The following is a 14,675-nucleotide window of genomic DNA, read 5'->3' on the forward strand; positions in this document are numbered from 1 at the left end:
TACCGACCGGGTTTACCCGACGGCTTGAAAAGGGGCCCCATCTGCGGTCGCTCTAAAGGTCAAACGTGGCTACTGGCCGGTTTTACGCGACGGGTTGAAACCTGACGTATTGCTTACGCAATAAAAATGTCGGAGTTTAAGCATGGCTTGGACCTAGTGATATAGAGCCAAAGCTGTACGGACGCCTGAATTTAATGTGCCGCCGTCACAACGTTCGAACGAACCTTCTGTCCTAGCAATTCGCTGTTGTCGTTCGCCTCTACTCTTCTTCTTCATCTTCTACTTCTTCGTCTTCGTCTTCCACGGTACCATGGTGCCACGCCGACGGCTTGAAAACCTACAGTAGTATAGCTTTCGCTACAATATCTAGCCTCAGTCGTTGAAGCTAGATGATCTCCGAGGCCTGGGGAATAGGAGGATATGATGGAGAGAGGGCATAAAGAACGACAGAACCCTGCACCTGTTTTGCACGTTCGGCTGATAGGCATGTCCTACTCGCGTCTTGTTTGGCGTCAACTCCAATGCACCGGCGCGGGGGCAATGCGTCTCAGTCGAAGAGTAAGGATCCATTAAATCAATCCCTGCGTGGCTAGCTTCGCCGCAACAAGAGCTTCGACGCGAAGCAGCATTCTTTACAGGAGGCGATACCGTAACAAATGCACTGAGATACGAACAAATAGCAAGCGACGAAGGAAAGCGAATCAATAATGTTGGTCTTAGTAATGCACTTATAGGGATAAGGGAATTTTGTTGACAACTCAAAAGCGACAGCTATTTTGGATATTACTCTATGTAAAGACGTCAGTTTTGAATAGTTCAGCTTTTTGCGCCGGAAAATTTTAATCATAATGTCCTTGTTACGACAATGCGACGCTTTAAAGAAAAGTGTGATATATATATCTCTCTCTATCACTCTCAAAGCCAAGGCCTTGACCATTGATAGTTGACCACTTCTCCCAAAAACCTCCTTCATGCTTGGTGCTCCCATCTTTTAGTGAGAACGGAAAAGCATTTTTTTCACCATCTGCAGCAAACACGTTCCCCCACCTGTTTCTTTTTTTATTCTTTTTGTTTTCGAAGTCGTTCCGCGGCTGCCTGTATTGTATACAGATGACTCCCGGCGGCCGGTGCCTTGGGTGGATGACCCTTTGAGCCTTGCCTGCTCTCCGCACCTGTGTGTGTATGTGTGTTGTGCGTGCCTAGCTGGTTCACCTGTATGTGCCCATATTCTGTTTGTATCACCTCTTGCCAACACTATAAGAAGACGAACAAGAATCATGTACCCTCAGCCTTGAGAAAGGCAGGTACGTCTATTTACTTATGCTATATGTGTGTGTATATATATATATATATATATATATATATATATATATATACACACAGCTGTGAGCTAATATATATATATATATATATATATATATATATATATATATATATATATATATATATATATATATATATATATTAGCTCACAGTTGCATTCTTTGCAATGGGTAGACAAATTTAACCCGCCTCCGTTTTCTAACGATTTCTCATGCGGGTTTCTCATAGAAAACGGAGGCGGGTTAAATTTGTCTACCCATTGCAAGGAATGCAACTGTGAGCTAATGCTTAACAGTATAAGGATTCTGGGCAGGAGTCGCGATCAGGTGGCACGGGAAATTCTTGAAGCCTTTATGATAAAAAAAGAAGGGTAGCATTTGTGTTAGCGACTCGTCTGTATCCCTCCGTAGAAATGAAGTTTCATTCCTTGATAATTTTTGTGACGGCATGCACTGTGCGACTTTAAGCCCGGAATTTTTAACGGCCTTGTGATGTTTAGTTAGGCGGGTTGTTAATTTCGTCGCTCGTTTGATTCTGCATTTGCTACCAGTGCTTTTTGTTGCTGTTGTTTTCGGTTTGACCGCTGTTGTTTCTTTTGTTTTGACTATGCTTTTGCTTGGTGTTGGTTGGTTTTGGTTTAGGTTTTTGACTGCTTTTGCTTCCTTTGTTTGACTCGGCTTTTGCTATGATCGTCTTTTGTTGTTGTTGGCTTAGTTTTTTTTACTGCTTTTGCTTCATTTGTTTTGACTCTGCTTTTGCTACGATCGTCTTTTGTTGTTGCTTAGGATTCTGACTGCTTTTGCTTAACTGTTTTGACTCTGCTTTTGCTACGATTGTTTTATCGTTTTATTTTTTATTTGTTAAGGGTTCGGGCTGGTCGCTTCTCATGTCTTACTCTGCTGTTTTCGGTCCACACTGCATTTGCTATGAGATATATGGCCTGCCTTCCGTTTAAAAAAAAAATGTTTTTTTTTTTTCGTTTTTGATAGTTTATCTGCTGAGGTTAGAAATATCTTGTGTGATTTTCTGTTGGTGCTGCTTGGCGTTCACGTGTTGGGTTTGGAGCGGACTGTGGCGATGCGTCTGATGCTTGAGATGGACGTATAAATATGCCACCTTTCCGTTTATTAAATAGTTGGTAGTGTGCGCATGTGGTGTCCCCTTCTTGTCTGTGTCCGTTTCCGTGTTGCGCCGCCGTTCAATTCCATATATATATATATATATATATATATATATATATATATATATATATATATATATATATATATATATATATATATATATATATATATATATATATATATATATATATATATTTATCAACTCTTGAGAAAGGCAGGGCTCCTGCCGAAACGTCGACTCCAAATAAAATTGGAAACAATATTAAGCTATTTTTCACTTGGGTATAACCTCTAACAACCAAGTACATCTATTTACTAATGCTATATATATATATTGTAGTGAGGCCGGTTTAGGTAGTTTGCACGGTAATATCTCTATCTTATCGTTGCTGCTACGACGGCCACCGTTCTACAGCGAGATCTCGAGCTTGGCCCGCTTTGTCGTCTTCTGTAACGTCGTTTTTTTTTTTTTTTTTTTTTTTTTCACGGGTCAAGTATCTCTCTTACAATACTCCCTGTGAAAAGACGCCATCTTGGCGGATTAGGCGGAAGCCACGGTGGCAGGGTCATAGTAGGGTTTGAGGCGGTCAATGTACAATTTCACGTCCTTGGCGGCGGTGATCTGTTGCAGGCGTGAAAGGCTCGATAAAGTAATTAACCGGGGAAGTTTTTTGAGGCACTCTACAGAGTCCCTGGTATCGACTCAGAAACTTGGGCGACTGGCCTGAGGTAGAAGAGGGTATCCATAGCCACACCAACGAGTCGGGACGGTAACCGACGCGGTTGTTTTTCTGGTGGTACTAGCTTTGAGTTGTGATTTGACGTGCGATCTGACGGCACTCTTCGGCATAGGCAGCGGCTTGAGAAGTGGGGTAAATCCGAAGACGATGGAATGGTAGGTTAGGACCATGCCCATTGTGCAAGAAGGTTCCTGGCCGTACAGAAGGAAATAAAGGGAGAAACCGCGGTAGTCGCTTGAGTAGCAGAATTATAGGCGTAGGTGATAAATGGTAACACATGGTCCCAATTGGACTGAGTGGAAGAAATATGCATTGCCATTATATCTCCGAGGGTCTGATTAAATCGTTCGACCGTTCCGTTCGTCTGGGGATGGTAGGAAGAAATCGTGTGATGAACAATATTGCACTCAAGAATGGCTTCTATGACATCAGACAAAAATACGCGACCATGATCACTAAGCAATTCCTGTAGCGCGCCGTGGCGCAGGATGAAGTCCTCAAGGATGAAACCAGCGACGTCACTGGCAGTGGCAGCTGGTAAAGTCTCAGTTTCAGCATATCTGGTGAGGTGGTCGATGGCAACAATGATCCACCTGTTGCCGACGAAAGGGCAGGGTAGAGGCCCATAAAGGTCGGTTCCAACACGTGCGAATGACCGAAATAGACACGGTAGAGGCTGCAGGGCAACTTGAGGGTGTGGTGGGTTCTTGCAACGCTGACAGTTGATGCAAGAGCGGACGTACTGGTGAACAAAACGATGCATGTCCTGCGAGTACTAGAGATGACGCAGGCGAATAAATATTTTCTAGAATCCAGGATGGGGCGCACTCGCACTGTGGATCGTCGTGGTAGCTGGCGCAAAAGACAGAGCGGAGATGTCGGGGAATTACGAGCAGAAATTTTCGGCCATTAGGGAGGCATTTTCGGCGGTAAAGGAGGATGTCACGGATAGCAAAGTGATGGGCTTGACGTCGGACAGCCCGAGAAGGGAGGCAAGTTGATTGGTTGGCCAGAACATTCATGATTGAAACAATCCAGGGATCCTTGCGCCGCTCACAATCCATATCCATGGTTTCAAGGGAGAAAGGAGTGAGGCCGGCGACAGTGTGGTTCAGGGTTAGAAATCACTGGGGAGCGGGAAAGGGCGTCTGCGTCGGAGTGCTTACGACCAGAGCGATAGAGGACAGAATGGCATAGTCTTGCAAACGAAGAGCCCAGCGGGCGAGGCGGCTAGAAGGATCTTTGAGGGACGGCAGCCAGCACAGGGAATGTTGATCGGTGATGACATCGAATGGCCGTCCAATAAGTAAGGGCAAAATTTAGTGGTGACCCAAACAATCGCCAGACATTCCTTTTATCTTACTGTACAGTTGGTCTCTGCTTTGGTCAGGGCACAACTCGCGTAAGCAACGACGTACTCAGGTAAACCAGGTTTGTGCTGAGCGAGAACGGCACCGATATCGATGCCGCTGACCTCCGTGTAGAGTTCGATAGGAGCGCACGGGTCGAAATGACGTAGTAGAGGTGGGGACTTTAGAAGTCGGCGGAGCGTAGTGAAAGCTTGATCACATGCAGGTGACCGAGCAGACAATTCGGGTCTCCCAGCGAGAAGCTTGGTCAAGGGGGATATAATGTCAGCAAAATTTCTGACGAAGCGGCTGAAATACGAGCAAAGCCTTACAAAGCTGCGCAGTTCTTTCATTAAGGTGGGCCTGGGAAATTCCGCCACGGTAAGAAGTTTGGCAGAATCCGGCAGGACTCCGTCCTCAGACACGACGTGGCTTAGTATGATCAGCTGTCGAGCACCAAACCGACACTTCTTTAAATTTAGCTGCAAGCATGCGTCGCTCAGACATCGAAGAACGCTCTCGAGGCGAAGGAGATGAGATGGAAAGTCTTTCGAGAAGATGACAACATCATCTAAGATAGCAAAGACATCTCTGCCATTTAAGCCCGCAGAGGATGTTGTCCATGCATGCGCTCAAATGTGACTAGAGCGTTGGGCAAACCGAAAGGCATAACATTAAATTCATATAGGCCGTCAGGCGTTACGAATACGGTTTTCTGGCGGTCGGCTTCAGCCATTGGCACTTGCCAATAACCAGAGCGGAAGTCCAGCGAAGAGAAGTATTCAGCTCCCTGCAAACAGTCAAGGACGTCACCGATGCGAAGGAAAGGATAAACGTCCTTGGTAGTAATTTTGTTGAGCCGGCGGTAGTCGACGCAGAACCAAATGGAGCCGTTTTTTCTTTACGAGCACGACGGGGGAAGCACGCGGTCTGTGAGAGGGCGGGGTCACCCCGCGCTCGAGATGCATGTCACTCACTTTGCCATCGATGATGCAGCGTTCCGCGGCAGAAACTCGGGGAGGGAAGGGCGCTGGCGCAGTGGTGTGTGGAGGCCGGTGTTGATACGGTGGCGAACCGCGCTGCTGTAGTTCCCAACGAAGTTTGGTGAGAGTTGAAGGAGGCGACGAATCGTTGAAGTAAGGCGACGAGCTGGTCGCGCTGGGTAGGCGGCAGACGGATGTGTCGACAGAACGGTTGAAAATGTCAGGTGTAGTCGAGTCGGTGACTCGAGTGGGGGCAGTAATGAGATTCACTATAGGATCCGAAATAAAACTAGAGGCGTGGGCGGAATCAATGATATCAACAGTGCCAAGCGATTCTCTGCGAAGAAGTCATTGGAAAAGGCAACGGGTTGGTGACGTACAGAGCACTACTACCACCAGAAACAGTGAGCACGGCATGCGGGAGCAGCACATATTTGCGATGAGCGCAACGGACAGACGGTGTATGTATTACAGTTGCGTCAGTAATGGCGTCACACGTCACAGGCACAAGAACAGAAGAGAAAGCAGGGGCAGGGACATTGATGTCGTCGGCAGCGAGGATGGGCGCAGCGGGAGCAGGGGTTGTTTCTATGAGAGTGTCACAAAACGGCAACAAATCAATGTGAGCAAGTGCGCAGTCAATGATGGCATGATGATTAGACAAAAATTCCCATCCGAGGATTATTTCATGAAAACGATGATTAAATAATGTAGGAAAGGCCTTGTATATTATGCCGTGCGGTGCACGCAGCAAGTGGTCGAATCTGTTCGGCGTCTGCGGTTTGCAATGAAATATTGGGGATCGGCGTCGTCACTTTCATAAGTTTGCGACACAGGTTACGGCTAATCAAAGACACCGCAGCACCAGTGTCAACAAGCGCATCAACAGCAACACCATCGCCGAAAATCTCAATGATGTTTACAGGGCTTGACACAGTTACTGAGAGCGCAGTTCTTGCCTCCGGAACTGCGGCGCCTAGTTTTCCGGCTGAAGGGGTGGTGATCGGCGGGTCATAGGATAGCGGGATCGGCGGCGGGGAGATGGCGATCGCTGGGTATATGAATCGGAACGTGTCGGAGAGTGATGCGAAGGCGGACGACCGGACGTTCGGAGAAAGGTACGTCGTACGCTGGAGCGCGCCCGTAGTCGTAAAAACAGGATCCACGTGCATGGCACCACCGTGCCACATGGCTAGCTACACCGCAGACATAGCATATCGGGCGGTTATCCTGTGTGCGCCATGGATTCTGATTGCGAGGACCTGTGCGAGGCCGAGCAGGCTGCGTTGGTGGCATTGGAGGCACGGGCTGTCGCCGAGGGAAGATGCAGTCCGGGGGCGCGTACGTTGACATGGCGGGTGAAAGCGGTGGCCGGCTTGCAATTTCGGCGTACGTAAGCAGAGCGGCGACCATAGGGGGTTGGTTGGTAGATGACACGCTGTAGAGGAGGCGACAGAGATAATGGGTCGGGACGGCAGGTAACCAAAGACAACTGTCGAGACACCTCTCCCAGCCCAAAGTGTTCTATTTGCTGGAGAAGTGCTGACTGATCCTGAGGAGCACCGGGAAGATCCAGTGTCGGTAGTGCTTCATCCGAGGAAATGGTACGTTGCGTCATGAGACAGTTTGTGGAGCTCGTCGTAAGTCTGCCCTAAAGAGACGGTTTGAGGTTTTTTTGCCGACCAGCATCTGAAATGCTACATCTTCAACCACCCTTGAGGACATACTTGATATTGTCTTTTTCAGCCATAGATGGATTAAGGCGTTTACAGAGGGCACCAATATCCTCAGTGTAGCTTGTGAAATGTTCGCCTTTCTGCTGGGCACGAGAACGCAACCGTTGTTCGGCGCGAAGTTTCCGAGCAGCGGGGCGGCCGAAAACCTTCGTGAGACTAGTTTTGAGTGCTGCCCAGGTAGAAATATCAGCTTCGTGATTTCGGAACCACATGTTAGCTATTCGTCAGTCAAATAGAAGATGACGTTGGTCAGTTTAAAGCAGTCATCCCACTTATTGTACACACTCACACGCTTGTAGGAAGTCAGCCAGTCCTCTACATCAGTGTCGTCTGTGCCGCTGAAGATGGGTGGGACGCTCTGCCGCATTGGTCCCGAGCTGATGACAGCGTTGGGAACAAGCGGGCCAGGCGGGGTCGTGGCGTCTGTCATGGTAGAGCAGGGCAAGGTGCAACTTCGGAGCTCTAGGTTGGGAAAAGGCGACACCTCCACCAAGTGTAATAAGGTGGTTTAGGTAGTTCGCAAGGTAATATTTCTACCGTATCGTTACTGCTACGAAGGCCAGCGTTCTACAGCGAGATCTCAAGCTTCGCCCGCTCTGTCGTCTTCACAGGTTCGTCGTCTTCTGCAATGTCTCCTTTTTGCTCTTGCTTTTTTCACCGGTCCAATATCTCGCTTACAATATATGGTGCGCCAGAGGCGACAAGGGAGGGGGGGGGGGGGGGTGGAGGGGCCCTGCTTCAGGGTTATCTGTGGCTGTGGCTAGTGGATGGACAACGGCTGTCGCAAGGCACCTTAATGGGTATCATCCAGTTTAACGACACACACACACACACACACACACACACACACACACACACACACACACACACACACACACACACACACACACACACACACACACACACACACACACACACACACACACACACACACACACACACACACACACACACACACACACACACACACACACACACACACACACACACACACACACACACACACACACACACACACACACACACACACACACACACACACACACACACACACACACACACACACACACACACACACACACACACACACACACACACACACACACACACACACACACACACACACACACACACACACACACACACACACACACACACACACACACACACACACACACACACACACACACACACACACACACACACACACACACACACACACACACACACACACACACACACACACACACACACACACACACACACACACACACACACACACACACACACACACACACACACACACACACACACACACACACACACACACACACACACACACACACACACACACACACACACACACACACACACACATATATATATATATATAAGCGGGCAGTGGCGCGCGGTGGAGCACTCGCGCTAGGCCATTAAACATATTTCATCATCATGTCATCACGTCGTTCTGTTTTCTGGTGTGTCGCCATGTTTCAGCGCTTGTCATGCCACCACGCAACATTTGGTGGAGGTGCGGTTCATCCCCATCCTTGCCTTGCACCGTCGACGCCAACCGTACGCCGGGTCCATCGGCTGAAAGCCCGTGGAGATCGCCGCCCAGCTCTGCCCCAGCCCTTTCTGCTCAGACCCGACCAGCTGCTCTCCCTAGCCCCGTCCCCAGCCCTGAACACAACACACGACGACCAGGAAGAGTCCAAAGCCGACCCGACCGACCCCACAACGAAGCGACCGCACGACCACTCGAGCGAAGACAGCACCCCCGCCCAAGCTGTTCGGCGTGTCCATGAGCCTTGGCCTTTGGAAAACGGTGAACATTGGACCTGATGCTCCGGGGCAAGCATTCATCCCATCTTCGCATTCATTGTGGTGCCAAGCATTCCATCTCCGAGTCCTACGCCTGTGTTCATTTGTCACATCATGCATTGGATTACAAGCAATCGATCGGGACGATCGCTCGGTGGCCCCGGGTCATGTTACGAAAACGACGAAGCAGGCAGTGGCGCGGGGCGGAGCGCTCGCGCTATAGGCCCGCTGGCCATTAAAGCATTTTTCATCATTATGTCATCACGTCGTTCTGTTTTCTGTTATGTCGCCGTGTTCCATCGCTTGTCATGCCACACACACACACACACACACACACACACACACACACACACACACACACACACACACACACACACACACACACACACACACACACACACACACACACACACACACACACACACACACACACACACACACACACACACACACACACACATATATATATATATATATATATATATATATATATATATATACACAGAGAGAGGGGGGAGAGGGAAAGCCCTTCCCCCCTTGTCGCTTCTGGCGTGCCATTTGCTCGTACGGCATCCCTGAAGGACCTCCATTTGCAGCCACATTTCCTGTTTTACGTGTCAAAATTGGGAAAATCTATGAGGTGTCGTACCATAATTGTTTCCCATTTAGCATCCATCTGCTACTCAAGTTGGAGGCTGGCTTGGGATAGGGATTCGAACCGACGAGGTATGTGCATGCCTCCGATTGTATGCCTTAATTACCCCACCACACCACGTAACTTAGCGCAGCGGGCGCCATCAGAGGAGGATGCGCGGAGAGGGCGCCGTCAGAGACGCAGAAAGGATACAGAGGGCATCCGCGCGTCGAAGCGTCGGTAGGGGGCGTCGCGGCAGCGCATAGCGTGGGCGAGCTTTCGCAATCATACATGTAGGTGGCCCTAAGAATCTCTGCAAAATTTTGAAGGCAAAGTACTAGGGACAAATTGTGGCAAATCGGCCAATTTAAAAGCAGAATATGCGCATCGCTCCGAATCAGCTCCTGCATATGCCACTACAACAGAGAGTGAAACACTGCGCCAAAGAAGTCGGTGCATGCATGTACCGCAGTATGCAGTATACGGACTACGTCATGAAATTCGTCAGGGGTCTGCGAAATGATACAGCAGCTAAACGCGTCATGTGGCTACATTTCTATTGGCCAATTCGGACGATAAGCGAAAATTCGTCTGAGGGAACACAGAGCTCGCACTTTGACAGCCGTTCCCACCTCGCCGCCGACTGATCACCGTGTCGATTTCAACTTTCAATTGATGAACTTTGAATATTGCACAGCACAATGCATCCTCACGCTTGACAGAGGCAGTAACTGGCATTGCAAGGGCAGGTGATATGAGTATTAATGCGTGGTCGACTTGATTAATATTTAAAGATAAGGGTTTTGAAAGCGAATACGAAAACTGCTGTTCTTTGCTTAATTGCTTGTGTGTGCTGGCACAGTTGCTTGCCCAGTTTAAATGTTCGTTGTATACGTTGGAGCTAGAATTTTGTTTTCTGCGTTCTATTAACATTACGTTGCGTTGTCCTGTTTTCCCACTGTGCGTCTTCGATGCGCTGCCTTATTCCATGGCCACATTCCAGCTTTTCACGTTACTACGCTCCTGATAGAGAGTGATAAAACTGCCGGTATGAGAACAGAAACGACAATTTAATGCTTCCGACGGATAATTCGTCTCTCTCTGTGCGTCTTGCGAGCGTGGTTTGTGATCTGGAGAAACTTGCTGCGAAAGGGCAGCTTAATGTTCTCAAGCACCGAATCGATGAAAGATTTGGCCTTGGTCTCGATGGTGATGATGATGTACTCCTTGTATTGGCGCAGCAGCTCGGTGGTCAGAATGCGGCCAAGCCAGTTGAGGGCGATCGTGGCGCCCGTAAAGCGCGTGACATCGGCCACTCCGAAATCGACCACCTGCGCGAGTGTTGTACTTTTCATCTCAGGTGGACAGGACAGAAAACAAACGCAAAACATACTCTTCAACATGTGCGTGCATGTACGCGCGCACGACGCGATAAGAGCACACAAAGTCCCTATTTGCAAGCTCTGTCCCGGAGCTTTGTAACAGTCCAAGTTATGTCAGATCTCGTCGCAGGCGTTAGTTGATTAGGCGCGCGTCTACCGAAATATTAGGACATATGGGGAGCAAGAGCGATGCCTGGGTGGCGACGCACTAGACATGGGTTTGCGGCGCGAAGGAAACAGCAAAAGGAACCGAGTTCATTGGTCGTTAGGCTCCAAGCATTGACCCTGTGTTCCCTCTTACTTCATAGCCATAAGAACTTAAGCCGTCCGTCAGTAGCCCAGCAATAAGGCATGGTTCCATAAGAATTAGTGGATATGAACGCTGTAGGAAATAATGATGTCTAGGTCGAGCGATAGGGGATGTGAGCAGAGTGACCTATAAAGGTTGTTATCAAGGGCGAGAGGGGCATCACGCTGTGTTCTCAACCAACCAGAGGGGTGCTTCTAAAATTGCGTATACGAAAGGCGCTGCAACGTAGTCGGTTTCGTGCCTCGGAAGCGATCGCCGACCATAAGGGGCCAACGCACAAAGATAAACATGCAGAAACTCGTTGGCGAAAATTCGCGAACGCCAGCAGCGCACCTAGGCGCAGCGAGGGGGGCATTTCAACCTGAAACGACGCGCGTTGCAATTCTGTTGTGCTCGACAGAAGATCTTCAACTACATGGTTCGTGAAACGGAGAAAGTGCGGCAACGTCTAATCTCTGACGCTGTGAGCGGCAGTGCAACAGACCAATAATAACTCCTGAAACATCTCTCTTTCACACGCTGCGGTGGGTTGAGTAGCTGCCGAGCACGACTTCGCCAGAAAAAAAAAAAATGCAAAAAGCGGCAGTGTCCCATGGCCCACGCCGTTGCTTCCGCCTGCATAAATCTGTTAGTTCATTTTATCAGCTCGGCAACATACCCCTCGGTTTCTCTTGACAAATCTGGCGCCTTCTTCAGGCGGACGGCTTTGCTCCTTGTGTACTCTGCTTTTTACGTAAGCGGGCAACCTTGCTCTGTGCGTATTTTCGAATGGTGCACAATTTATGACCAACTGAAGCGAGCACTGATGACAGTGTTCCTGAAACCATCTGCGGCGCCGCCAGGCGCCCATGTCGGGAAATCCGAAACCACCATAGAGGCCCGACACGTGCGCAAGCGTCCGCCTTCCAACAGGCCAGGGCGAATGTGAGTGATGCCATGGGTTGAAACCGCTATGAACTCTTATACTCCAAAAGCAAAAAAGTACCTTACCATGAGCGGTTCGCATAAGCCTAAACATCTCGTAGAGTTATCTCGGGCATGCACGCGTGTCCAATATCTGCGCCCCAAGGAGGCGACCAAGAGTAAAAAATTAGAGGGTCTCTTAAATGTCTCTTAATACCATTCCTCTCCAATCACTTGTCGCTCATCGTTTGCCTCTTATTGGCGTTCGTTGCAGTGCTACATATAAATATAGTTGGTCTACAGCAAAGGAAAGGTGCAGTAGCTGTTGCACTTTCTCCGGCAAGTGGGAGTTTGGACGGTACACCATCGCTACTGTCGCGTGGCGTTCTTTGGCGCGCGTTCAAGGGTGGGATTGCAGATGGCAGGAATGCTAGACAAGAAAACTTCTCGTGTAATATGACAGATATCGTGCACAGATCTCGCGCACAACTATCGCGCACGAGATTTCATTCCATAAGCCTAGAAAGGCTTTCGCCTTAAAAATTTCTTCAAAGCCAGGCTTTTAGAAATGGACATTTTAACGTTGCACTCTTCCAGGAGTGTGCAGCGAGCGAACAGACATCGACGCATTTGCAAACCTTTCTACATACGCTAATTTGCCCTCAAGAACCGTTCACGGGTATGAATTTGAACAACGTCACCTTGAACTGCGTGAGCACGGGGATCTCATGCTTGACGCAGATTTCGATGCCAACCGTGAGGCCCGTCAGCAACACATCCATGTGTCCCTCTAGCTCGAGCACGGAAATAGGTTTGAAGTTGTACATGCTCTTGATGAAGAGGCTGCCGAACGACAGCTGCCCCTCGATTGTTACAGTGAAGGCGTTGCGCAGCTGGAGTGTCGTGTCTGCGGACCGATGAAGCCGGCTCAAGCCTTCCACGGACACGTTGAAGATGCGGCCGCGATCCATGGCCACTTCGTCCAGGTTCAGCGGGTCCAGGACACCAGACACGCTCGGCTCGCGCGCCAACCGCTCCACAATCAAGTCCAGCAGGCTGTTCGCCAGCCACACGTCGCGACGGTACGCTCGCTCCAGAGTGCGCTGGTCCAGCTCTGGCCTCCGTGAGAGCACATGCGCAAAGCAACCGCGTCAGCCCCGTCATCAGCGCTGCTGACGGCCCGAGCGCTGCTGCGCGCTAGGCGGCGTCCATGTGCAAACGGGCAGCAGGGCTCCGCACGTCTGCTACGCACGTGTCTGGCCGCAGAGGAATGCAACAGAAACTACGCAAGTCTACGCGAATTTTGCAGCCTTCCTCCGGTAGCGAGGTGTGAAATGTAACACTTCCGTTGCTCGCCGTTCGCGGGTAGACTTAACATCAATGTCCTAAATAGAATCCATAGAGACATACTGTGTTCTTTATGGTCCTGGCGCGCAGTTTGTAAACTGGCTGCGCAAAAAAAAAAAAAAAAAAAAAATGTGTGGCAAAGACTGTTAGTGAAATAACTTTACGGTGGGTATACGATTAGAGTAAGGCCAGATTTATATGATGCCGAGCTTTCTTTTGCTGCCCATTTTTCTCCACTTCAACACATTACATCCAAAGTTACTTAACGCGGCCATTCCAGCACTGGTACTGAGTACATCCGTTTTCATGCGTTCGTTGCTCTTTGTGGGATCTCATCGAAACCTACGTACGTGAGAGGGAAAAATCCGATATTCAAGTTTATAAATGTCTTTCCTACCGTCATTTGTACTTACGTACCATATCGGTATATAAGTACAAGGAACTCCACCTGAGTCAGCGCCCAGTGCGAAATTATTGTGAGCATCCTCGGCTAAAAGCTTACTGCAGCAAATACGAATCACGTCGGGACTTGTTAAATACGACTTTCTCTTACAGCAAACGAACGCGCGACAAACAGCACAATTATTTAGCAGTACGGGCTGCTTTTGTTCTGCTCCTAAAATGTCCGCTTAATTCCGCTGATCTCTTAATGTTGCTCTCGACGTATGCAGACATGCTGTCGTAGATTGACCGCGTCTTTCGGTGTCAGAAGAGTACTCACTCGTAGCCTCCCCAAGGGAACATAATGTGATTAGCCAAATGAGGCATTTCCGCATGGTTCAGTGAGCGACGCTCTTCAAAGCTTCTTCCTTTCAAGCACATTCATGGAGCAGGCAGACATCGACCAACCAACCCGTTCTTGTGCTTCAGCTCGTCGTCTTCATTCGAGCGTCGTCTTCCTCCGCTTCAGTTAAAAGTTTCGAGCTTTTTGGTCTAAATTCGGTTTGACCGTAGAGATCAACACAGTGGTGTTGAGACCACAGGGCAGATGATGATGAAATCTTTCGGCACTGCACTGGAAAA

At 49.2% G+C, this 14,675-nt stretch overlaps 1 protein-coding gene across 1 annotated transcript; it reads right to left on the reverse strand.

Moving 5' to 3' along the window:
- Positions 1–10,780: 10,780 nt before the first annotated feature.
- Positions 10,781–14,428, reverse strand: LOC146205377 (uncharacterized). The gene is made up of 3 exons (XM_084586909.1): positions 14,374–14,428; positions 13,007–13,419; positions 10,781–11,041 (listed from the first exon to the last, which is right to left on the reverse strand). The coding sequence occupies exons 1-3, from the start codon at positions 14,426–14,428 to the stop codon at positions 10,781–10,783; spliced, it is 729 nt and encodes a 242-aa protein (XP_084443035.1).
- Positions 14,429–14,675: the final 247 nt, after the last annotated feature.

Source organism: Amblyomma maculatum, chromosome 1, assembly GCF_055883805.1.
Source record: "Amblyomma maculatum isolate TAMU_Amacu chromosome 1, ASM5588380v1, whole genome shotgun sequence".
Classification (NCBI taxonomy): Eukaryota; Metazoa; Arthropoda; class Arachnida; order Ixodida; family Ixodidae; genus Amblyomma; species Amblyomma maculatum.